At 43.2% G+C, this 24690-nt stretch overlaps 2 protein-coding genes and 1 pseudogene across 2 annotated transcripts; all 3 read right to left on the bottom strand.

Annotated features, from left to right (window-relative positions):
- Positions 1-4414: 4414 nt before the first annotated feature.
- On the bottom strand, positions 4415-6041 carry LOC147334081 (uncharacterized; annotated as a pseudogene).
- Positions 5581-14525, bottom strand: LOC147334082 (uncharacterized). Its single transcript, XM_086286596.1, has 3 exons — positions 14290-14525; positions 7576-7667; positions 5581-7125 (listed from the first exon to the last, which is right to left on the bottom strand). Exons 2-3 carry the CDS (start codon positions 7591-7593, stop codon positions 6133-6135), a joined length of 1011 nt encoding a protein of 336 aa, XP_086142722.1. The 5' UTR covers positions 7594-7667; positions 14290-14525; the 3' UTR covers positions 5581-6132.
- A 2119-nt stretch (positions 14526-16644) lies between these two features.
- Positions 16645-23021, bottom strand: LOC147334083 (Fc receptor-like protein 5). The gene is made up of 8 exons (XM_086286824.1): positions 22991-23021; positions 22399-22434; positions 19638-19907; positions 19313-19558; positions 19083-19235; positions 18437-18976; positions 17964-18351; positions 16645-17117 (listed from the first exon to the last, which is right to left on the bottom strand). Exons 1-6 carry the CDS (start codon positions 23019-23021, stop codon positions 18924-18926), a joined length of 789 nt encoding a protein of 262 aa, XP_086142950.1. The 3' UTR covers positions 16645-17117; positions 17964-18351; positions 18437-18923.
- Positions 23022-24690: the final 1669 nt, after the last annotated feature.

A 24690-nucleotide genomic window follows, 5' to 3' on the forward strand; every position in this document is an offset into this window, starting at 1 on the left:
ATTCTCTGTAAGATTAAGGTCAACTTTTAACGGTGTATATTTTAAAGTCAAGGCTTTAAAACCAAGTTAAAGCTGAAAGTACAAACATCACTAATGTCGCCTAACTTTGCCGACATGTGGCTAACAGTAGTGATGGCCCACTTGAACCTGAGGCTCCGGTGTGTGTGTCAGAAAAAAAAGAACACACTGTTTCAGAAGCACTGTGTCGAGGCTTAATTTGTTTGGCCACAGTCACATGATCAGTGACGTCCGAAGCTTCATTTAGAAAGTAACTGATTCAGTGATTTATAAGGAAGTCAATTGTGGGATTTATGGAGTGTTTTGATGGTGAGAGACAGCAAACCACTGATTATTCTATAAAGAGACATGGAGCCAGCAAGGAAGACAGGAGGTTTTGTTGTGTGGGAGTATTTTGATTTTGGTACATCGGGCGGGTTTTTCCAGCTTTCTGTTCTTGTTGTTTGCTTAAGAAACTTAAAATGTCTGAACAAAACAAATCATAATATTCATAATATGAATATCATTTATTAACTTTAGAAAGACTTAGACTCTTTGAATTTAATCTAATCAAAAGATATGTATTTTTAAAATGAACTTAAAATGTTATTCTACAAAATTAGCAGCAATTAAATTTGTTTAATATTTTTGAGCTGATAGTCTGTGGTACCCAGGAAGAGTCTGTATCAACTTACATTGCAGTTTCTGTGCACTCCAGCCTCTTCTGTTCCATGTGAGATGATTTTCTGAGGCAGAAGAAATTATCTCCAAGAAAAGAAACAGAATGGAACAAATCCTCTTCTTAAATAAAAATAGATTTGAAACAGGATTACCTTAAATGCACCATGCTTTTACTTAACAAGTTCATAAGCATTCTCCATTTTCAGTTTACGATCAATTCTAACCCCAGGTCAAAATTATGTGCAAGAAAATTGACCTAATATAATATTATTAAACATACCTGTCCAGACCTCACAGCACGTCACAGTGTGTTGTACATTATTATATGTATATTAAATGTATTTTTCATCTATTGCATTTACCAACATCAAGAAGTCACAAGCAAAGAAAGACCACACCATGGTAAATCTTTAAAAAGGAAAGTATTGATAAAAAATATTTAAAAAATAAACATAACAATTTTCAAAGCTGTTCAAAGCAACACAACAGTGGGCCAATGTCAAACAAAATTGTGAACGTCACTCTGTAGAGTGGGCAGTCATAATGAAGCAGTACACTTTCATTTGAAAATTCAAACTGTGCTTCATATTTTGGGTCTCCAGATAGAAAGCTTTATTTGGCCATCACTGGCCAACAGTAATATTGTAATGTTCTTCCATATTTAACATTTGCACATAAATAAGTGAGATAATATTTTATGCTTTTTTTGAAAAGTTTCTTCACCACAGTTCTGCCATCCACCGTTTTTATTAGAAAAAATTGGCCACAGCCACTGCGCTATGAATTCTGGGATATGTTGGGCCACAAATGATACACCTGACCCATTCTTCAAATCTGGGGAAATGAAGGGCGCATTTTTGGCTGCATTTCGAATTGGGACAGGCTTCATCATGTTGCCGTGACGTAATCAGCCTTCAAATTGGGTCTTGAAGGATGCAGATCCTGAATTGGAACAGTTATTTTCAGAAAACGTGAAAGAGGAACATCACGTGGAGATACTTTAAGGCTGGAAATGAAAACACTAACATGAAAATAAACATAATAACTTTTTTTTTTTTTTGCCTGTCCCGTTTGGCTCTTTTGCCATCAGAATTATTGTCTAAAGGTAAAGAAAGATGCCCAACGGATTTACTTTACCAAACTGACCATCCCAGCCTTGCCGTAATGGTCCATTTGATTCACCTTTTATTGTTTATTTTATTTTCACTTACTGAATATGGGACAGACTTGACTGGGGGAAAGAAGGGGAGAAAGAAAGAGGGAAAGAGAAACAGCTGAGAAGAGGGACGGGGGAGAAGGGCAAAAGACAAAAACCAACAGAATGAGCAGAGAAAAAAATGCATATATCAATCACCTGGATCACCTGCTGAGAAAGAAAAAAGAAAGCAAGCAGAAGAGAACAAGAGTAATAGAATAAACAACATCACAATGATATATGGGAATATGACAGTAAATACTAAATGTTAAACATTATTGTGCAGCACATAAGATCAACAGAACACAGTGTGCTTTGAGGTAGGAGCCAAAAAGGGTGTAGTTTGTGGGTGTGATCACCCGTGTGTACACCTGTGAGCATGGACGCGCTTGTTTTTTAAAAGGTTCCTTCATGTAATGACCTGCTAGAGGGTGTGGGGGGGCCACAGCCCCGTCCTCCAGGGCATGAAGCAGGTATGGAGGAGATCAAAACTCCAGACATCCAGAGGCCCCCAGAACACAAGAGACCAAGGAAGACCAACAGAGGGGCAGCCGCGCCACTGTCCCAGAAAGAGCTGAGGAGAGTCCCAGATGAGGGGTCACTCAGCAGCCGCGGAGCAGAAGCCAGGGGGAGTTGCAGTGACGCGCCCGTGAGCTCCGCCGGCAGCCAGCCGTGCCTGAGTGACCGAGCCCCAGGCCGAGAGGCCGGGGGCACCCCACCCCACCCCGAAGTGGCCCGAGCGAGCCCCAGGCTCCAGGCCCCGACAAGCGGCTGCCAAGGAGTGAGCCGGTGTGTACCTGGACGCCCATCCCCAGACACAAAGAACCACCAACGCACCGATGTCTGAGGGAGTCCGCCACTGGCAGGGGAAGTGGTGGTGGGGGGAGAGAGGCCTCCAAACCTTGGAGGGCCTGAGGTGTCCCCAGAGAGGTGGCGTCTGATACCCAACCTGACATATAGACACAGACATACAGGCACACACAGATACAAACATCCATTCCCACCCTCATGCTCTCATATGCACTTACTCCACACTCAACCAACGTGGAGACAGACATAAAGAGACGCTGTACACACGATCACACTCCCCAAGCATACTCTACAAACCGGGTCTAGGTACCCTTGCCCCTGGAGGGGGGAACTGCACCCAGACCCAGGTGGTGTTACCCTTTTCCCTGCGGTGGGGAGAGGCCGACTCCGCAGCAGCAGGGAGGCCCCACACTCCAGACTGCAGTCGGACGGCCAACTCCTCCTAGCCCCCCCGCTCCAGCGGGCCGCAGAGAACGGGGGTGAGAGAAGACATAAACATAATAACTTGATACTGTCACTGGGTTCAAACTGAAGGAGTGTTCACAAGAAATCATCAGTATCAAACTGTGACAATAAAAAATGTTCATTAAACCAACCAAGAATGGGATAAGTTTGATGTGAATCTTTGGTAATACATGGGGGAAGCTCTGTGCCAGTTTTATCATACTGTACCTCCCTCCATCCAACCACACACTTCTTTGGGTTTGCCATCAGCCCTGCCTGCCTCACGGACTCCGTGACCAACCACTGCACATGATCCACCGAGGTATCACTATGAATGACAACATCATCCAGGTAGGAATTAACATATGCAGTGTGAGGACGCAGCTATCGCTCCAGCACGTGCTGAAAAATGGCCGCGGTTCCAAAGAAGCCAAACAGAAGAGTGACGAATGGTACAAACCATACAGAGTGCAGAAGCTCGTTTTTGTCTTTGGACTCTGCAGACAAGGGAATCTGCCCGTAGGCATTGGTTAAATCCAACATGATAAAAAATAAGCAGTGCTTAACCAGTCCAGGTCAACCTGGGGCATGGGATAAGCATCAATCCATGAAACCTTGTTCACTTTGTGATAATCATCACAGAACCGTATAAAACCCTGCACTCACTTCTTAATTACCTGGAAGCACCTTAAAGACAACCGGCCCCTCTCAACAGCTGCGACAAATCATCTGGAGAAAAGGTAAACATAGGACACCAAACACTGAGGAACAAATCCTCATTTCATCCTATGATAACAGCATTTTCACCATTTCAGCCAATTCCTTTTGCACAATTTGTCTCTTGTGCTCAGACAATATGTTAGGTCATGAACGCACTTTCACGCCAGGCTGCGTTTCAAAGTGGTGCTCCATGAGAGTCATGCAGCCGGGCAGGGGGGAGAACACATCTGCAAACCGCTGTTGCAATGCAGGAACATTTGCCTTGTGTGAGATGTTCATTACAATCTTGTTTTTAAGAAAAATCAAACATCTTTGTCCTTGAAGATCATTTCAGAGTTTTTAATGAGCTGCAGGAACCCTGTGCTGTGAGTGGAGAACAGCCAAGTCTCCTCCTGTGATAAACCTCCACATGTACGACTGAAAACAGTTAAATTACTTTGAATCTGAAATCAGGGCTCAAACTACTTGCTGTGAGACCATTTCTTCATTTTTCAAAGTTCATCAAATATAGGATCAAATCAAATCACGATTTCATAATACAAACTTCAAATCAACAAGAAAACAGCTGCAGAACATGTGGAAATGAAATGAATTCATTAAAAAAACAACATGTGGAGTTCAAGAACACAGTAAACACACTAAAGGAGCCAAAAATAGAGGTTTAATAGAATTTGAATTTTTGATCTTGTAACAGTTCTTTGCTGCCACTGTGAATATGAATGTGGTCTTTGCCTAATTGAATAAAGGTTACTCTGACTCACTGCTCCATCTTCTGGTACAAACTGGTATTACATGGAAGTACAGCCCAAAACCAGTTCAGCTTGAGTTTCTTTTTTCTGGACATAAAGTCACAGCAGGTGTCATTTCAAAGCTGGTGGACAGATTTAGTTCATTTTGGAAGTTTTAAGAGCAACTGCTGTGAAATTATTTGCAATTTTGGGAGAAAAGGTTCAAAAGAAGAAGAAGCAAAAGTTTAAATATGAATGAAGAATTGAAATTTAACTGAGGTAACACATTAAATGAATACATTTAAAAAAAGAAGTTAATTTTGGAAACACTAAGTTCAAATGAAAGAAATTGAAATATATATCCATATCTGCAATTTTGATAAAAAGTCTGTTTGGTAAAAAAGACATTCCTATAACTTTAATAGTACAACTACTAAACACTACTGTGTCCTAAGGGAACAAAGGTTAAAATGTAACAGGGATAACATTTTAGAGAATTAAGATCCCTCAAAGGAAAAATAATAAACTTGATATACATATCTATACATGCAGCTTCCTAAATGTAACATTCAGGATTATTCACTGCAGGTCCAGAAATCAGAGCTACCTCATCAGATCCAAGTGTGACATCAGCTGACACTCTTTACAGGAGATTCCATCTGAACTCTGTGGAGCCTGATCTCAAGGTTTTTAAGTCTGAGCCTGAAACCAGAAGAGGATCTTTGTCTCTCTTCAGATTCATTGTGATCCAGTGATTTCAGTCCTGCATGATCAGACTGATGTTTGCACAGAGCAGATAATGAAGTGAAGGTTTTTGCACATTGGTAACAGTGAAACAGTTTATTTACAGCGTGGGATCGTTTGTGTTCGGAGTATGAACTGAGATTCCTGAAGCTTTTGTCACACTGGTCACAGCTGAAGTTCACTTCCATGTGTGTACGTTCATGTTTGTTACGATGACCTGATTGTGAGAAGCTTTTGTCACAGTGTCTGCACTTGTATGGTGTCTCTCCTGTGTGGATTCCCTTATGCTTTTTCATTGAGCTCACGTTCAGTGGTGAAGGATGACCCACACTGGTCACAGATGTGCTTTTTGACCCCACTGTGGAAGAGTTCATGTATTTTTAATGTACTTGTGTGTGGAAGCCTCTCCCACATTCTTTGCAGTAGTTCATTTCGTCTCCAGTGTGTCTACGTTGATGTGGTTTTAGGTCCCATTGATGATAGGAAGTTTTTTTTACAAAGGTCACAAAGAAACTCTTTCCCACCACCACAGTGACGACAGGGTTGAGAAATGGATCCATCTGTGTTGCTCTGCTTTTTTATTTTTATCCTGAATGTCGCCTGAAACAAAGAGCATCTCTGCCAACGTCCAATTACATTTTACCATTTACATTATAAGACTGAGCTTACTGAACAAAAATGACTCTTCAATTTTCCAAACAATTCATTCAGTATAACTCCATAAGTTTACTGATCAGATTTGTTCCAAACACTCAGGTTACAATTACAAGATAAAAAAATCAATACTTCCTCACAGTAACTGCACTTGTAGAGTTACTTTCTGGTGTGGATCCGTCGGTGGTTTCTCACGTGATGTGGAGATTTAAAAGTCTTCTCACACAGGTCACATTTATAAGGTCTCTCCTCAGTGTGGGTAAACATGTGTTGTTGTAACTGTGCGTCTGTTATAAACAGTTTCCCACACTGATCACAGCGGGAAACATCATTTCCAGTGTGAATCCGTAGGTGTCTATTTCGGTAGTGTTTGTCGCTGAAACTTTTTCCACAAAAGTTGCAGCTATACGCCTTAATTCCAGAGTGGGTAACTAGATGCCTCTGTAAGTCGTGCTTTTGAGCAAAAGCTTTACCACACAACTCACAGCTGTGTGCTTTAACTCCACTGTGGATGAGTTGGTGTGTTTTTAAGTTTCCAGCGTGGGTAAAAGACTTTCCACACAATTTGCAGCTGTAAGGTTTAAATCCACTGTGGACGTGTTGGTGTGTTTTAAAGGGTTGAGCGTGGGTAAAAGACTTTCCACACAAGTGACAGTTGTACGCTTTAACTCCACTGTGGATGAGTTTGTGTGATTTTAAGCTTTCAGCCCGGGCAAAATCCTTCCCACACAAGTCACAGCTGTACGCTTTAACTCCACTGTGGATGACTTGGTGTATTTTTAAGCCTCTAGCCCAGGCAAAATCCTTCCCACACAAGTCACAGCTGTAAGCTTTAACTCCACTGTGGAGGACTTGGTGTTTTTTTAATTTTCCAGCCTCGGTAAAAGACTTTCCACACAAGTCACAGCTGTAAGGTTTAACTACACTGTGGACGAGTTGGTGTTTTTTTAAGATTCGAGCCAGGGTAAAAGACTTTCCACACAACTCACAGCTGTAAGGTTTAACTCCACTGTGGATGAGTTGGTGTGTTTTTAGGCTGTCACTCCGGGTAAAATCCTTCCCACACTCATCACAGCTGTAGGATTTCTCTCCCTTTCTTCTTTGACGTTTGTCGGCCTCCTGAGAGCGCTGACTTCTTGCTCCATGTTGGTCCTGCAGTGACAGAGATACAAACAGAGGCAGTGAGTGAAATGTAGTCGTGGAACAAACTGAAACTCCCTCCGTCAGTGGAAACAAACATGTCAACAAACACATTGTTGGTGTGTTTCCACCACCTTCTGGTGATGGTGTCACATTACAATGATGTGACACAATGAGAGGTGTAATGAAAATTACCTTATTGAAGAAATATATAAGTGGAGAAAATATTTTACTTCATAAAATATTTTGAGTTCAACTGATGATATTGTTGTTTCAATATGTGCTGATAAAATATGATCTTTGTATTTTCTTCTAACTTCTGTGGTTTTTGGTTGTGAATGTAGATTCTGTATATATGGAGGAGCCCAGGATGCAAAAGACAAAGCTGCTGTTAATTGTGTTTTAAAGACCAACCAGTTGCACACAGTTTCAATAACAGTGTAACTGTGATGTTTTTCTCACCTTCTGTGTTGAAGTCATTGTTTGAGCTGAGTCCAACTGGCTGAAATTGTCCTTCTGCTGCTCCACCAGACTCTTCTCCTCCTTTTACTCAGCTGGGACACAAAAAGTATATAGACATATTTTATCCCTGACAAAAAGAAGCAGAGCAAATAAACATTACTACACTCCTCAGTGCAGGGCTCGCAAAATCTCAAAATCCCTGGTAACCCTTCGGGCAGGGAAGGGTATTTGGTAGCCCAAAACAAATTTAAGTAGCCCAAATAAAAAAGAGAGCAATTTTTTGATTGATGTTTTGTTTCCTGTTTTGTTTCCTTTACAATATTATACATTAAAGTATAATATTGTAACAGAAACATTAATCAAAAAATCTTTGAAACACAAATTACAACATTGTTTAAAAATTACAATCATCAACTCAAATACTTGGTTCTACTTGAACAGAAATTTCTATGAACTTGTAAGAACTGTAGAACATGAATCAGTCTGTGTCAGATCCTGAATTTAAAATTTCCACTGAAGTCACGGGTAAGAGGCAAGTGGAACCAAGATCTAGGCCATTTGCTTTTTTGAAGTTTGCAAAGACTGCTAAATCGTGCCAGTAGTAGTTCACTCTTTGCAACATAGTAGGCTGTTCTAAACAGATTTTTCAGGTTTATTTTTAGTATGTTATTTGCAATTGGTGTTTGTTCTGGGAAAGATATTGCAGACTGAGCAATAATGCATTTCTTTCATTTCTCATGGGTTCTAATGGGGGCCTTTCTTAAAATTACTGGTCCCAGCAAAAAAAGGCGCTTGTCGACTCAGAAATCAAGGGAAAACCAACAACACACCCGGCAGAACATTATATTATTTACACGGGTGCACATAAGTGGTCCGCATGTGCGCATCGCTGTCAAAATAAAAGACGTGCACCAGATAAGAAGTTGCAACGCACGTTTGCGTCCATATAAAAGGCACTGTTTTTGTCCGCTAGTGTGGGATTTTCACGGCACATTCTGCAACACATCTCTGTGCGTTCATCATTTGTTTGAAGCCAGCTCACCTCCTGCAACCACTTTTCCGAGAATACGTGCTTCTTTTGTGGTTCGGACCCCTTCTGACATTTCTTCTGCGGTGGAGGAACACCAAAGTAATTGCTTACAGTAATTGCTTCTTCAACATCTATAAGAGTTCTAAACAAATGTCTGTCCTCCAGAAAATCTTATGTGCACAAAAATATATATAAAAAACAGCCAGCATGCCCCTGCGGGCGGTTTATCCTTCAAGCTCGGGTCCTCTACCAGAGGCCTGGGAGCTTGAGGGTCCTGTGCAGTATCTTAGCTGTTCCCAGGACTGCGCTCTTCTGGACAGAGATCTCCGATGTTATTCCCGGGATCTGCTGGAGCCACTCGCCTAGCTTGGGAGTCACCGCACCTAGTGCTCCGATTACCACGGGGACCACCGTTACCTTCACCCTCCACATCCTCTCGAGCTCTTCTCTGAGCCCTTGGTATTTCTCCAGCTTCTCGTGTTCCTTCTTCCTGATATTGCTGTCATTCGGAACCGCTACATCGATCACTACGGCCGTCTTCTTCTGTTTGTCTACCACCACTATGTCCGGTTGGTTAGCCACCACCATTTTGTCCGTCTGTATCTGGAAGTCCCACAGGATGTTAGCTCGGTCATTCTCCACCACCCTTGGGGGCATCTCCCATTTTGACCTCGGGACTTCCAGGTTATACTCGGCACAGATGTTCCTGTACACTATGCCGGCCACTTGGTTATGGCGTTCCATGTATGCCTTGCCTGCTAGCATCTTGCACCCTGCTGTTATATGCTGGATTGTCTCTGGGGCATCTTTACACAGCCTGCACCTGGGGTCTTGCCTGGTGTGATAGACCCCAGCCTCTATGGATCTTGTGCTCAGAGCTTGTTCTTGTGCTGCCATGATTAGTGCCTCTGTGCTGTCTTTCAGTCCAGCTTTGTCCAGCCACTGGTAGGATTTCTGGATATCAGCCACCACCTCTATCTGCCGGTGGTACATACCATGCAGGGGCCTGTCCTTCCATGATGGTTCCTCGTCTCCCTCCTCTTTCTTGGGTTTCTGCTGCCTGAGGTATTCACTGAGCACTCGGTCAGTTGGGGCCATCATATATATATATATATATATATATATATATGCACTGCCTGGATTGATTACAAGAAGGCCTATGACTCAATGCCCCACAGCTGGATACTGGAATGCCTAGAATTGTACAAGATCAATGGGACCCTAAGAGCCTTCATCAGGAACTCAATGGGGATGTGGCGTACAACACTAGAGGCCAACTCCAAGCCCATAGCACAAGTTACCATCAAGTGCGGGATCTACCAAGGAGATGCTCTGTCCCCACTGCTGTTCTGCATAGGCCTGAACCCCCTCAGTGAGATCATTAACAAGACTGGCTACGGATACCGACTACGGAACGGAGCAGTTGTCAGCCACCTCCTGTACATGGATGACATCAAGCTGTATGCCAAGAGTGAACGAGACATCGATTCACTGATCCACACTACCAGGCTATACAGCAATGACATTGGAATGTCGTTCGGACTGGAGAAGTGTAGTCGGATGGTAACAAAGAGAGGGAAGGTAGTCAGAACTGAGGGGATTGAACTACCAGAAGGCAACATTGCAGACATAGAGGACAGTTACAAGTACCTGGGGATCCCGCAGGCAAATGGGAACCATGAAGAGGCCGCTAGAAAGGCTGCAACCACCAAGTACCTGCAGAGGGTCAGGCAAGTCCTGAGGAGTCAGCTGAATGGTAAGAACAAGATCCGGGCCATCAACACATACGCCCTGCCCGTGATCAGGTACCCTGCTGGGGTAATAAGCTGGCCAAAGGAGGAGATAGAAGCCACTGACATAAAGACAAGAAAGCTCCTGACCATGCATGGAGGGTTTCACCCCAAGTCCAGCACCCTGAGGCTGTACGCTAAGCGGAAGGAAGGGGGCCGGGGACTGGTGAGTGTCAGCACCACAGTCCAGGATGAGACAACGAACATCCAAGAATACATTGGGAAGATGGCCCCAACTGACCGAGTGCTCAGTGAATACCTCAGGCAGCAGAAACCCAAGAAAGAGGAGGGAGACGAGGAACCATCATGGAAGGACAGGCCCCTGCACGGTATGTACCACCGGCAGATAGAGGAGGTGGCTGATATCCAGAAATCCTACCAGTGGCTGGACAAAGCTGGACTGAAAGACAGCACAGAGGCACTAATCATGGCAGCACAAGAACAAGCTCTGAGTACAAGATCCATAGAGGCTGGGGTCTATCACACCAGGCAAGACCCCAGGTGCAGGCTGTGTAAAGATGCCCCAGAGACAATCCAGCACATAACAGCAGGGTGCAAGATGCTAGCAGGCAAGGCATACATGGAACGCCATAACCAAGTGTACAGGAACATCTGTGCCGAGTATAACCTGGAAGTCCCGAGGTCAAAATGGGAGATGCCCCCAAGGGTGGTGGAGAATGACCGAGCTAAGATCCTGTGGGACTTCCAGATACAGACGGACAAAATGGTGGTGGCTAACCAACCGGACATAGTGGTGGTTGACAAACAGAAGAAGACGGCCGTAGTGATCGATGTAGCGGTTCCGAATGACAGCAATATCAGGAAGAAGGAACACGAGAAGCTGGAGAAATACCAAGGGCTCAGAGAAGAGCTCGAGAGGATGTGGAGGGTGAAGGTAACGGTGGTCCCCGTGGTAATCGGAGCACTAGGTGCGGTGACTCCCAAGCTAGGCGAGTGGCTCCAGCAGATCCCGGGAATAAAATCGGAGATCTCTGTCCAGAAGAGCGCAGTCCTGGGAACAGCTAAGATACTGCGCAGGACCCTCAAGCTCCCAGGCCTCTGGTAGAGGACCCGAGCTTGAAGGATAAACCGCCCGCAGGGGCGTGCTGGGTGTTTTTTTTTTTTTTATATGTGTGTGTGTGTATATATATATATATATATATATATATATATATATATATATATATATATATAGTATAGAGAACACAGTAACAGTTTGTATATAAAATCTAAATTATTAAAACTAGAAGAGATAGTGAAATTATAGACATTATTATATTTAGGGCAAAAAATAAAACACTATCTCTTAAGTTACAAAGTGTATTTGTATTGTGTTCAGAACATGGGGAGGGAAGAAGGAAGTTTTATTTTAAGCATTGGTTTGCTCGAACCACACAAAGGCAAATGTGTCCAACAGTCATGGGCATAAGAAACTGGAATTCTCTCAATGATCATCTCACGTGTTGTACAAAGGTTTCTCAATTTAAAATCTGCTATAACAATAAAACGATAAACCAATATGAAGAAGTTGAAAATAACAGAATTTAACTGTAGAAAAAATTATCCTTTTCGTTTGATATTTAGTGGTATTGCTCACTGTTGATTATATTGTTCTGTTTGTTTTGTCTTGTTTTGTGTAGAATATTGTCAGAGTGTAATTTTGGTTGCCTACTTGTATCATCACAGATAGGGGGCAGGTGTCAATGCTCCTGTTCATGCATGGAAACAGTGTTACTTTAATTAACAGGAAGGTTGTGTATAAGAAATGAATTACTGCTGTACCATGTGTGAAACAAAAAATTAAATAAGTAAATATGGACTTCCATAGATCCACAAAAGAGTCCCGCTCAGACTCATCGGTAGCAGTATGAACTCAGCCAACTAAGTTTATACTGAACCTCATTACCATCCTAGGAGTTTAAAAAACATTTAAAAAATCACTTTGTTAATGACGGATTGAAAAATTTCACAAATGAAGAATTTATTCTACAATTCATTATTCAAGCACAGAATTCTTTATTTTGATGTGCGTGGCTCTTGTTGTCCTCCATATGGGGGTGTCAAAAATCACATTGGAAGTGGCACACATCACATCACCTGTTGACGGTGTTAACAACACCTTCACATTCACTTGGTGAACTTGCAAACGCTTAGGATTTAGCTGAACTTGACTTTAGATGTTTCTGAAACAAGAAGGACATATTGATTTGCTCTCCTGATATTTAGACTGTAGTATTGATATTTTAACCTTTAAGGAGCACAAAATGTATTAATCCTACTAACACATACACTAACACATGTAATGAAGCTCAAGAAGACCAGATAGTATTTTAAGCCTGTGTTTCTGATTTTATCATGTTGTTCGGTTCACTTAGTGGGATGAGAAGCAATATATGAACTAGTGGACTAATATTATATTAGGAAAGATGATTGAATTATAGCAGGGGTGAACAGAATGCAGCAGAGGGACTAAATGAGTGAGACTAGTAGATTCTTAGTTTCTTGTTCCTGATGTGTAGGGGAGGTTTTACCATGACATACACCTTGTTACATGGGATGAAACTTACATTTTTGTTACCAAGTGGAAGTGAAAAGTCCTAAAACTAGGCTTTCATATTTTTACATTTTGTAGAATTTTATTTTATTTTTTAATGTTTGAGGAGTGCACTGAAAGTTAGGTTTGAGAATCTGCTCTCCTTCAAGCAGGCCTGCATGATTGGAACTAAAAGTGCTATACAAAACTGTTGCTTTAAAAACGATCGTAAAGTGAGCTTCTCCACCTTACAATTAATCTTATGATACCAAACCCACAAGAATGACAGTGGGGGTCTGCCTGTCATAAAATGAGCAGTAAGAGCTGCCTCAAATTTCATAGCGTAGTGGTAGGTGTGGATAATTTTTTCAACCCCCCCCCCCCAAAAAAAAAAACAGTGGATGGTTGATGTGGGGCAGCCAAATAGTAAACTTTTAAATATAGGGCTGGGCTATATCATACTGCTCACGGTAATACCGGTATAATGTTGGGCAACGATAAGAAAATTAAATACCGCAATAAAATAAGGGTAAAACACGCATGCGCATTGCTTTTGTTTTCATACGCACATGGCTGGAAAAAGCACAGTGGTGACGGAGAATGAGAAGAGCGAAAGTCGATCGTTAAATGAAACGAAATGAATCTGGCTGTAGGCTGTGGCACTTGGCCAGAGGTGGCGCTGGTTGATTCGAGTCCATGTTAGTGCAAACAAAGTAAACTGCACGCTTTAGTTGTGAAGCAAAAACGCTGAAATCGGGGTAATAAAACGTGCGAGGAGAACGATAACGACGACAAGAGTCTCCCGATCGTTTACTCTCGCCTTCCTGTGAACAACACCGGCGTGGTGTTAATTGTTTGACAATATCACCAACTCGCCACATTTTTAAACATTTTGTTGTTCAACAGCATCAAGACTGACGGAGTGTGTTTGAGTTAACCTCACAACTGTCACAGATGACACATTTGGTGTTTTTTTGCTGGTTTGTCGGTAGCAGCTCCTGAAACGCAAGTCTACCACACATCTGTTCGACCAACGCCAGTTAATCTGGAACACGGGCCGATTTTTTGTCCCAGTCCAGCCCTGGATGCATCTGGAGACGGTCCTATTAAGTCCTATTCTAAAGGCTGATTGCCCTCCCCCACGCTTGTACCTGTGGCTTTCTGTCCTGGGGGTGGGGGCTGGTTGTTCTCCTGCCCTGCAGCCAATCCTTTTGTTCATATTCAAAGACCGTTTTTCTGTATGTATTCTTACCCCTAAAACCCGTCGTATTGTAATGTTGCAAGCAATCACAAGTTCTAAGTCTGTCTAACTCCAATGTATACCAAGCAATCTATTATTCTCAACAGCGCTAAAAGCTTACCTTTAGATGAGCCCACAAACCGAGAGAAACTCCGTGATGAAGCTGGAAGTCTCAACAAACAGATCAGGGAGCAGAGACCCACGTGGTTCACGCTGATCTGAGCTACGATCCAGGAAACAAGGGTGTGCAGATCGATGCAGAAATTGATCCCAACGTTGGTAGTGGTATATGTTCCTGTAAATTCACTACTTTACTCCCGTTTCATGAAAAAGTAACTCTCTCTCTGCTCGACACCTCTCCTGCACACACACAATTTCTCCGCCCCTTCTTCCCGACTCTGCCGTGATTTGTTACTCGGTTTGGTCACATGACTCATTTGCGCAACGTAACCACGCGGGGTGTAGTTTCAAAATTAGCGCTTAGCGCTTTGGCGTTGACGTCACGCCGCAAAGCATTGTGGGAGCGTGGCACCATTTTCGGGGTCTACGAATCAAAACAAACACACTGTGTTGGAACGAAGATTACAAGATGCTTAAAAGCAGCTCAAAAGAGAATGGACTGTATAGAGACCGATTTCGTTCAGAAATCAAACGCAGCAAACCTTCACCATCTTATCCAGGAGGGTCACCTCTTCACCTCACATGGAAGAAGTAATCTGATGGTGGTATGTTTGAAGCAGGTCCCTTGTGTAGCGCTGCAACCCAGTCACGATGTTTCATCCATTTCATAGGCTGGTTTGCTAAAATAATGCCAAATTATTAGCAACTCTATAAATAGAAGGTAGTTCTGCAAAATCACTCAGTAGGATGTTTGTTCTAATTTGCTATGAGCTCAGAGCGCATCGAAAAATAAAACTAATAGGCTATAAAGAGTGATATGAACATATTTAGAACTTACTGAAACGAAAATGTCTGGAGCACCGACAGATATTTGGAGATGGAAGAGAACTGGATATCAGCTCGTCTCACAGCTGCTATCCAGACTAGACGCCTTTGTTTGCTAACATCGGTACACGAGCTGCCTCATGTTGCTTCCAGGTTGGGAAAGAATGAAAAGATAAACCATTTTCAAGCTTATACTCTGTTGCCAGTCGTGTGATTGAACATTGCAGCCGACCACACAGCAACATTACTGTGACCGGTGACTTTCCTTAAGCAATGTCACTCACACTTTGCATCACTATGAGCTCAACAGTAATCAGATAAGGAGCCCAACACTACAAATGTCACACAATCACTGCACTTCTACTCTAACATCACTTGTCTGTCTGTGTTGAATCCTTCACAAGCACTCTTAGAGAGAAACAAACGTTAGCAATATGGAATGGAATGTGATGAAACCAGATATGTTTGGGATGGATGGGTTTTGCGCTATGAATTCTATAGTGAAAGTGTTGTTTTGTCTCTCTGTGCAGGCCACGGCCTATTATATGCCACAGCCTATTGGAGGCAGAGTTGCAGAGGCTAGAGTGACCACTGGCTATGTGCTTGCAGGGTGGTGGGTCTCAGAGGACAACTTCTAACCCTGTTAAAGGCAACACGTGGAGTGCAACTGGCAGTGTGGCATAGCTGGCTCTGGCCTTGGGACTGTGTGTTTTTATTTGATTCATAAATGGGACACTGGACTGATTTATCTTTTATCTCTTGATTTTTTTTTCTCAATAAATTATCTTTTAGAATTTTATTGACTGTCATCTTTTTGCCCACGACTGAGACGGTTGGTCAGACCTAGAATCTTTCTTTGGGTGTGTTACACTGCAGTCACTGATTCTGGCTTTAATTAATAACTGACGCTTACATGGTCTGAAATCAGACTTAAGAGTCACTACCTTTGTTCATTTTCCCCACATCATATTTACTGGTTGCCCACAAGTGCTCCCGAATATCACACAATTCTGGAAAGTCTGGGGCCAACCAACATAGTTCCACCTGCTAAATACACAGAGAAATGTCCCCCTTTTTTTATTAATAATAATAATAATAATGGATTGGATTTATATAGCACTTTATAGGCACCCAAAGCGCTTTGCAATGTCACTATTCAGTCACTCTCGCATTCACACACTGGTGGAGGCAGCTACAGTTGTAGCCACAGCTGCCCTGGGGCAGACTGACAGAAGCGAGGCTGCCATATCGCACCATCAGCCCCTCTGGCCAACACCAGTAGGCGGTAGGACACAACGACACAACGACCAGGACAGAGAGCCCGGGGATCGAACTGGCGACCTTCTGGTTACAGATACGCTTACACGGTCACCCCTGAGCCACGGTTAGAAGCTGCAGAGTTCACACAACACTAATCTTCACCATTAAATGCTTCCTAAACACTTTCTTCCCCAGGTCTGTGCTTTTTGTAACCTGTTCATGTGTTATGCCTTTCATTCCGTTGTGTTCTGGTGTGAAAGTAAGAGGCAGGAGAAAGCACTGGGTCTTTGGCTCTTTACTACACATCTGCAACACAGAAATACGGGTCTGATCTGTGTGTGTCACACGCCTGCCAGTACAGCACAAAATAAAAAATATGTCACTGAAAGATCATCAAAACAACTTATAAGAGCAATAAACAAAATAATTCAAAAACAAATAAACAGTCAAATACAATTTAATAACCAGGACCCAATATTCTAGTGCTTATAGTTCAAACATTCAATTCAATTCAATTTTATTTATATAGCGCCAAATCACAACAAAAGTCGCCTCAAGGCGCTTCATAGATACAGAGAAAAACCCAACAATCATATGACACCTATGAGCAAGCACTTTGGCGATAGTGGGAAGGAAAAACTCCCTTTTAACAGGAAGAAACCTCCGGCAGAACCAGGCTCAGGGAGGGGCGGCCATCTGCTGCGACCGGTTGGAGTGAGAGAAGGAAGACAGGATAAAGACATGCTGTGGAAGAGAGACAGAGGTTAATAACAGATATGATTCAATGCAGAGAGGTCTGTTAACACATAGTGAGTGAGAAAGGTGACTGGAAAGGAAAAACTCAATGCATCATGGGAATCCCCCGGCAGCCTGCGTCTATTGCAGCATAACTAAGGGAGGATTCAGAGTCACCTGATCCAGCCCTAACTATATGCTTTAGCAAAAAGGAAAGTTTTAAGCCTAATCTTAAAAGTAGACAATCATTGAAGAAATGAATTGCAGTGAGAAGCTAAAAAAACAGCTTCTCAACCAAACAGCTTGCATCAATTTTGAGAGGCCTGCACCACACCACCAGCTAGAGGAGTCCATCCCTCCACCCTGAGGAAAATCCTCAACTGGCTTCACACCTTCTACTGCAGATTTGAAAGTCAGTCTGTTCACACCTCCAATCTGTTCACCTCACATCTACACAAGACTTCCTGCAGCCCTCACCCCCCTCTGCTCTGATCCCCCTTGACCTCTTCTCACCTGTCTGCACTAAAGTACCGTGAGAAGGATGTGTCTGCTCTGCAAGAGACAGAAGCCCAGGAAGCCTTCAAGATCTAACTACTCAAAAATGTTGTGTGGATATTGAATATTTGTGTTTGGTAATCAATGTGCATGTCTGTTTTAGATTTTTAAGAATTTTATGCTTGTTTATCTTGTTATGTATGGATTAGCCTAGTTTTTGTTTTATCTTTCATGAAAAACATTTAAAAATAGAGAATAGCTAATATACTCAATATTAGTTATATCTTTTTTTGCCATGAACACCCCAATCTGGTATGCTTACCCCCAAATTTTATTTACAACAACACAAATTATACATACCAAGTGATGGATGTTGTATTAACATTTTGTCGATGCTTAAAATCTGGAGATGAAATTGAAAAACTTAAACGTCTTTTCTTGTAGGGCCAACACACATAAGTGAGTAGTTAGCATGTATATTAATGCCCATTCATTTCACTCCTCTTGGAAGTTATGAAATTGAAAAGTTAGTTGTCAGGAGATTTCTTCTCAAAGAGTATCCCTCCATGGCGCAATTCCAGCTGCTGATTGTGAAAAGGGCTCGGAGGCCAGTACGTAAAATGTGGACTCAAGTGAAGATTCAACCACAGGAGGCAGTGATAAGATTTCACGTAAGCCTTATTGACCACAAGAGTAAAGATCGACACGAGGGAAGAAAGCTTGGCAGGAAGTCTCTGACGTGGTGAAACTGTAAACAGAGGGAAAGTGTGGTTAGGAAGGAAGTGAGGGGAGCGAAGACTGGTGAAGTGAGGGTTACTGGATTTGTGTCTTACTTGACAGTTGGAGCGCATATGGCTCTGGAGGGAGGGGAGAGTGGCCTGGTGAGCATCTTGGAAGGCGAGTGAGGGGAAAGGATTGGACCTGGCTTTCCCTGAGATCCAGAGGAGACAAGCATCTCTACGACACCAACTGTCTGCCATCGATAACGCAGTTTTGAGATCCCTTCCCAGGCGCCTCAATGGCCACTCACACCTTGCATCAGATGATCTCAGTAGTTCCAATAATAAGGGAAGGTCTCATCGTGGTTTCACCTGAAATCTCTGATAATGACCCATGACCCATTTTTTTCACATCTTGGCTCATGGGATGAGGCAAATTATTATTATTATTGGGTCAGACTCCCTGCATATAATTTGCTTATATGCAGCAGCCTTTTCTGGTTGTTTTCACAGCATATCTATGTGCTTTGAAAAAGCACTCGCCGCTCCTTGATGGGATGGATCTCTAGATGCTCTTTTGTGAGAATATCATCCTCTTCATTCAATCCCTCGGCCTTGGTATGCTCATTGGTTCAGAGATGGACAGGTCATTTCCTGCAGATTCAGATAGAAAATATATATGTATTTAATTTTTTTAATTATGTATTATGTATTTATTATTTAGATGTATATTAGCATCTATATTATTTTAATGCTTTACCTCTATATCGATATAAAGATACCATGATGAGAGTGGAGATGAAGTATGGACAGAAGACCACCAGATAGCGAATGAGTGTAAAGTCAAAATGAAGGGAAGTTTGAGAAGTTCCTGGAGTTTCTGGAGTAGGAAGGGCTGTAATTGCAGGTATATCTGCAGACAGAATCCCAGCTGTTCAGGTGAAAATGTGGATGAAGTGAGTGGAAAAAAATCAGAGTGAAGCTCCTCACCTGTGACAGTGATCCAGCTGGATGGAGACTCTCCATGACCGCTGATGTCACACTTGTAGAGGCCTTCATCAGACCTGGAAACATGCTGGATGGTCATGTGACCTGTAGGCTGCTTCCTGATGAGGGAGCCATCTTTATAGAAAGCAGCTGGGAGGTTGGAGGGAGTGGTCTTTGTTTTACAGAGCAGAGTGACGTCATCTCCCTCCATCACAGGGAGGACAGGACTCTGCAGGATCACTGATCCACCTCAACACAGAGACAAACTACAGCATTTCATCCATTTACACACAGCTTCATCAACACTAACTCCACACACTCAGCTTACCAGTGACTGTCAGGTTAACCATGTTACTGATGGGACCCTCTCTGGACTCACACCAGTAAACTCCACTGTCCCACGTGTAGATGTAGCTCATGGTACATGAAGAAACAGACCATATTCCAAAGTCAGCTCCACACTGAATCATCAGTTTTTTGCTTGTGTTTCTCCACAGACTGAACGAGCTGCGAGCAGAGCCGTCATCCTCCTCACAGTGCAAAGTTACAAGGCTTCCTTTAAAGAATTGAGAGCTGCTGGGACTCTCAGTGAGATGAGCTGTTCGGTAAGGGGGACATAAGATATTACCAAATAGTTATTTGGAACAAAAATATTTGTATCTGGGAACAGAAAAACTTCATATCAAAAAGCTGAGTTTCCTTATGAGACCACAGTGCATGCCTTGGTCATTTAGACCAGTGGTCCCCAACCCCCAGGCCATGGACCAGAACCGGTCCATGAGTTGTTTGGTACAGGGCTGCGAGAGTTGAGGTTCGGGTGTGAAATTTATGGTTTTCGGGGGTTTTTATTGGTGTTTATCGTTTTATCGTTATTATTTCTTGTCTTTCATCGTTAACATAGTTTCCCTGGGTCTTTTCTCGTATGTTATGAATAAATTTGTCAAGAACTGTAGTTCTAACATGCAAGCTTGACCCAGAAGCAAACACAATACGCAGGAAATGCGCACAGAATAAACTTTATTTCTCAACTAAAGGCGACCCGGAATAACCAAAGGGAACATGCTGTTTCAATGTTAGAACAGAAGTGACCTGGAGATAAATGATTTGGGAACGCCATGATCAGAACCGTGGGAGGCTGCAACAGAAAAGGGAGCGAGTTACTGGGGAGCAGGGAGATAACAGCATACAACGGGGTAGAGCTATTTATCTTACGATCGGGCCGGACCGTTGGAAATGGAGGCAGGGGTGAATGTCCGCGGGAGAGGATTCCAGGGAGACGGAGAGGATGATGACAGGTGGTTTATCTGAACTCCAGGCAGGCAGGAGGACATGCAGGTGAAAGCTCAGTAACACAGTAGCAGGAAACACAGTAACAGGATTAACACAGTTCATAGAAAGCAGAAATTCCTCATCAACCTTCGCAAGGGGCGAACTAGCGTGGAGCAGCCGGCAGTGAGGGGTTAAATAGTCCCCCTAGTGATCGCCTGAAATGGGATGAAGGTGTGAAGACGACAGCCACACTCGCAGGTGTGGGCATCCCAACCGCTCCTCAGACACTGAGCTGTGGACCATGGCAAAATTATCTTTTTTTTTTTTGGTGCCGGTACTGGATTTATTTTGTTATATTTATCCACGACACCTTAAAGGCCAGTCCGTGAAAATATTGTCAGACATAAACTGCTCCGTAGCCAACAGAACCACAAGAATCATGTGGTTCTGTTGGCTTCATCAGGTGACGATTTCCAGCTCACACTGGAGCATTTTGCAGCTGTGTGTGAAATGGTGGGAATAAAAATCAGCACCTCCAAAAGCCATGGTCCTCAGCCGGAAAAGGATGGAGTGCTCACTCTGGATCAAGGATGTGCTCCTGCCCCAAGTGGAGGAGTTTATCTTGGGGTCTTTTTAACAAGTGAGGGGAGAAGGTAGCAGGAGAGTGACAGATGGATTGGTGCTGCAGTGGCAGTGATTCAGAGATTGATAGAGAGCTACGTGAATCTCTTAATTCACCTATGATCACAAACTTTGGGTGGTGACCAAATGAACGCTGCTTTAGAGATAGGGTGAGGAGTTTGGCCATCTGGGAGGGGCTCAGAGTAGAGCCGCGGCTGCTCCACATCGAAAGGGAGACAGTTGAGGTGGTTCGAGCTTCTGACAAGGATGCCTCCTGGGTGTCTCCTAGGTCACATGTTTCCAGGACAGGCTGGAGAGATTGTATCTCTTGGCTGGCCTGAGAATCCCTTGGTGGTCTCCCGGAAAGGCTGGAAGAGGTGGCAGGTCTGAGCTTCTCTATTTAGGCTGCTGCCCCTGTTTATCTGGCCCTAGATAAGGGTAGCTGATTCATTTAAATTGACACAATGATCCTGCTATAATCAGGTTTCTGTAAGGCACAGTAAATAAAGTTGAGCTCAATTCATATGCTAAGAGTTTTTTATGGATTTGTTTTGTTTTTGATGGTCTGGGAACAAACACAGTTTTAAGGTATTGGGGGGAATAACAAGAGACTCTACTTCCTGATGCTGGCACTGAACAGTCATGTATTTGGGGGTTTATTAAATTCGGCCAGATTTCTTGAAATGAGAGCAGATCCATCCAAATTTTCTAACCTCTGACATGAACAAATCCCTGGGGCCCATTTTCCTGGCCGCTAAAGTATGACCTGTCAAAATGATAAATATTCAAAATATGAACATGATGCAAAAAAAAAAAAAAAAGGATATATAAATAAAATTTCAGCTTTTCAGCAAAAGTTAAAATAACAGAAAATCATAACATTCAATTTTCTTTGCTCTTATGCCATTTTGTCAGAGCTGGATGCATCTTTTTTTGGCAACAAGCTGGTTTAAGTTTGGTGTGAGGTCTTGTGTTGTAGAGATTCTCAGGGTGGACTGCAGGTGTTTATCAGTGAGACGACTCCTGTGTGCTGTTTTGTTGATCCTTATCACTGAAAACAGCTTCTGCATAACAATAATAATAAATCTATATAAAACGATCTCGCTGGTCAGAAATAAATGGCTGGATGTGGCCCACGGGCCTTGAGTTTGACACATGTGCTTTAGAGGGTTAAAGTTTGAAAGAGAAAAATTACTAACCTTGATGTGCATTGCAGCTCAGCAGTGAGGCGAGAACTAGAGGAAGTGACACCTAAGTTAGTTTGTTTTCACACTGCGCATTTATTTGATGCTCAGGAAGCTTCAGCCCTGCAGAACATGTTCTTTTCATAGTTCTCAAAATATATACAGCTCTTGTTTCTTTAGTCTAATCCAGACTCAGCTCATCATTGTTACAGTAAAAGTGTTAGAAGTAAACTTAAAAAGTTGCTGCTGTAACCAGTCATAGGGATGAGAAGATTTTTAAATTCTAATAATGTTCCCACAGAACAGCTATAGCTATCGCAAAGACATATTTCATATATAGCAAACGTTGTTGAATATACGGTTATTTGGTTTGTTACCATAATATCAACTTTTTCAAAATTTGTGTTTTAAAATGATTTCATAGTTTGGAGAAAGTGTAATGTGAGAATATCACAAACATTCTAAGAAACATTCTTGGAGCTGAAAACTCCAGATCAGCTCCGTACACTGAAAACTAGAAAAGACAACAGATCTGCAGTAGACTTCTCTGGTAAGATTTTTAAGGTAATTTTAAGTCATCACAGTTAAAGAAACATATTTTGCTTACAGAGCAGTGGCAGCAGAGTTGTTTCCTCCATTGTTTTTTCTCAGTAATGGTACTGAAACATTCAGCTGCTTAACTTTAAGCCCCTCCCAGTCCCCTATCCTGACTTGCTCTCCACTGTGATGTCCTCACCATTTACCTGCACTGTGCTAGGATAGAAAGCAAGCACTCATGCAAGTCACTGAAATTCAGGTATTCTGATTACTTCCATGGCCATGGGTGTATAAAATCAAGCACCTAGGCATCCAGACTGCTTCTACAAACATATGTGAAAGAATTGGAGCTCAGTGAATTCTAGTAGTATCATGATAAGAGTCCAATCATAAAATTTCCTCACTAATAAATATTGCATAGTAAACTGTTTGTTTTAAAACCACTAACAGGAAGCACACACTCCAAATAGGAGTGCACCCGCCCGCAGCCAGCACACTGCAGCAGCACAGCCCAGGACATGCCACACACGTGCAATTAACCAAAAACCCAAATAATGTCACCACAAGCACAGTGTCTACCTGCGAAAAAAGGAACATCAACAGTCAGAATAATAAGTAGAATAAAAGAATGTCTGTCATGTCCTGTATTTACTTTCACTTTCCGTTCCACTGTCCACTGCATCGTGCACAGGGTCACAGAGGAGGTGGTGGCCACGCGCCACCAGGTCATCCACCTCCCACGGATGCCATGTGGAAAAGAATGAGTTGCCATGTCCAATGGGTTTGCACAGCTGGTAGGCCACAGGGCCTTTGTGAAGGGTGCTGGTGCAATCGACTGCTGCCATGTCTGCATCAAGCCCCCAGCGGCCCTGTCGGTCAGTGCTACAGCAACAGGAAGTTGTTCCCCTCCATGATCCTGCAGGCGGTATGTGACCATCAGGGCCGCTTTGTCGATACACATGTGGGCTGGCTGGGGTCAGGGCATGACTCCAGTGTCCTCCACAACAGCCCACTGTACCGACAGGCTCGTTACCATCCCCCAGGGCATTTCATCCTTGCAGATGGAGGGTACTCATGTCTCCAACATCCACTCCCCCTCATCACCACCTAAAAGAGGCCAGTCCACGGTGCGGGAGCCCAGCACTTTGACGCACATCACTCCAGGGCACACTCCGTCATGCCTTTGGAATGATGAAGATGAGGTTCCGTGTCATCTTCCTGCAAGCGCTGGAGGTGCACCACACCTTCGTGCCACATGTACATCACGCTAATATGAGCATCATTGTTGTTTGTCGAATCATAATGGCAACTGCACTGTATAATCTGGCATGTACACTGTACTCACAAGATTAAACATCTGTCGCAGGTCATAACAGCACGTGCCGTGCTGCACAGCATCTGCATCAGTGCTGGTGACATTGTGGCCCCAGATGAGGGGCCCGAGGATGATGCCCAAGATGATGGGGAGAATGGTGTGGAGGTAGTCAGTGGTGCACACTGGCGGGACCAGCTATTTGCTGAGGTGTCTGCCCTGGAGGAGGTACCCCCAGACCACGATTATTGTCATCAGGCAAGTATCCCTTAATGGTGCATCTGCACAGTGCTGGGATTTCACGTGACAGATCTGTATTAACATGCTTGTTGTTACCATGTCGTTTTCCCACCGCCATGATTACAATCCAGGGACATGGCAGCTGTCAGTTTCACCAGCCCTGCAGACCCAAGTGGTGGATGATGTGGTGGACAGTGGGAATCAGCATGCCTGAGCAA

The sequence above is a fragment of the Aulonocara sp. 'chitande type north' Nkhata Bay genome, linkage group LG3, assembly GCF_057382095.1.
Source record: "Aulonocara sp. 'chitande type north' Nkhata Bay isolate Kocher_YH1m ecotype deep benthic linkage group LG3, A_spYH_male_GT1.1, whole genome shotgun sequence".
Taxonomy (NCBI): domain Eukaryota; kingdom Metazoa; phylum Chordata; class Actinopteri; order Cichliformes; family Cichlidae; genus Aulonocara; species Aulonocara sp. 'chitande type north' Nkhata Bay.

Bases quoted from the DNA above. Each gene is read 5' to 3' on its own strand.
- LOC147334083 (XM_086286824.1), bottom strand. From the start codon at position 23,021: ATGGAGGAAACAACTCTGCTGCCACTGCTCT. The intron at 22,435-22,990 runs GTAAGCAAAATA...CACTTCCTCTAG, and splicing joins AACTCTGCTGCCACTGCTCT to TTCTCGCCTCACTGCTGAGC. The intron at 19,236-19,312 runs GTGAGGAGCTTC...TTCTGTCTGCAG, and splicing joins CAGCTGGATCACTGTCACAG to ATATACCTGCAATTACAGCC.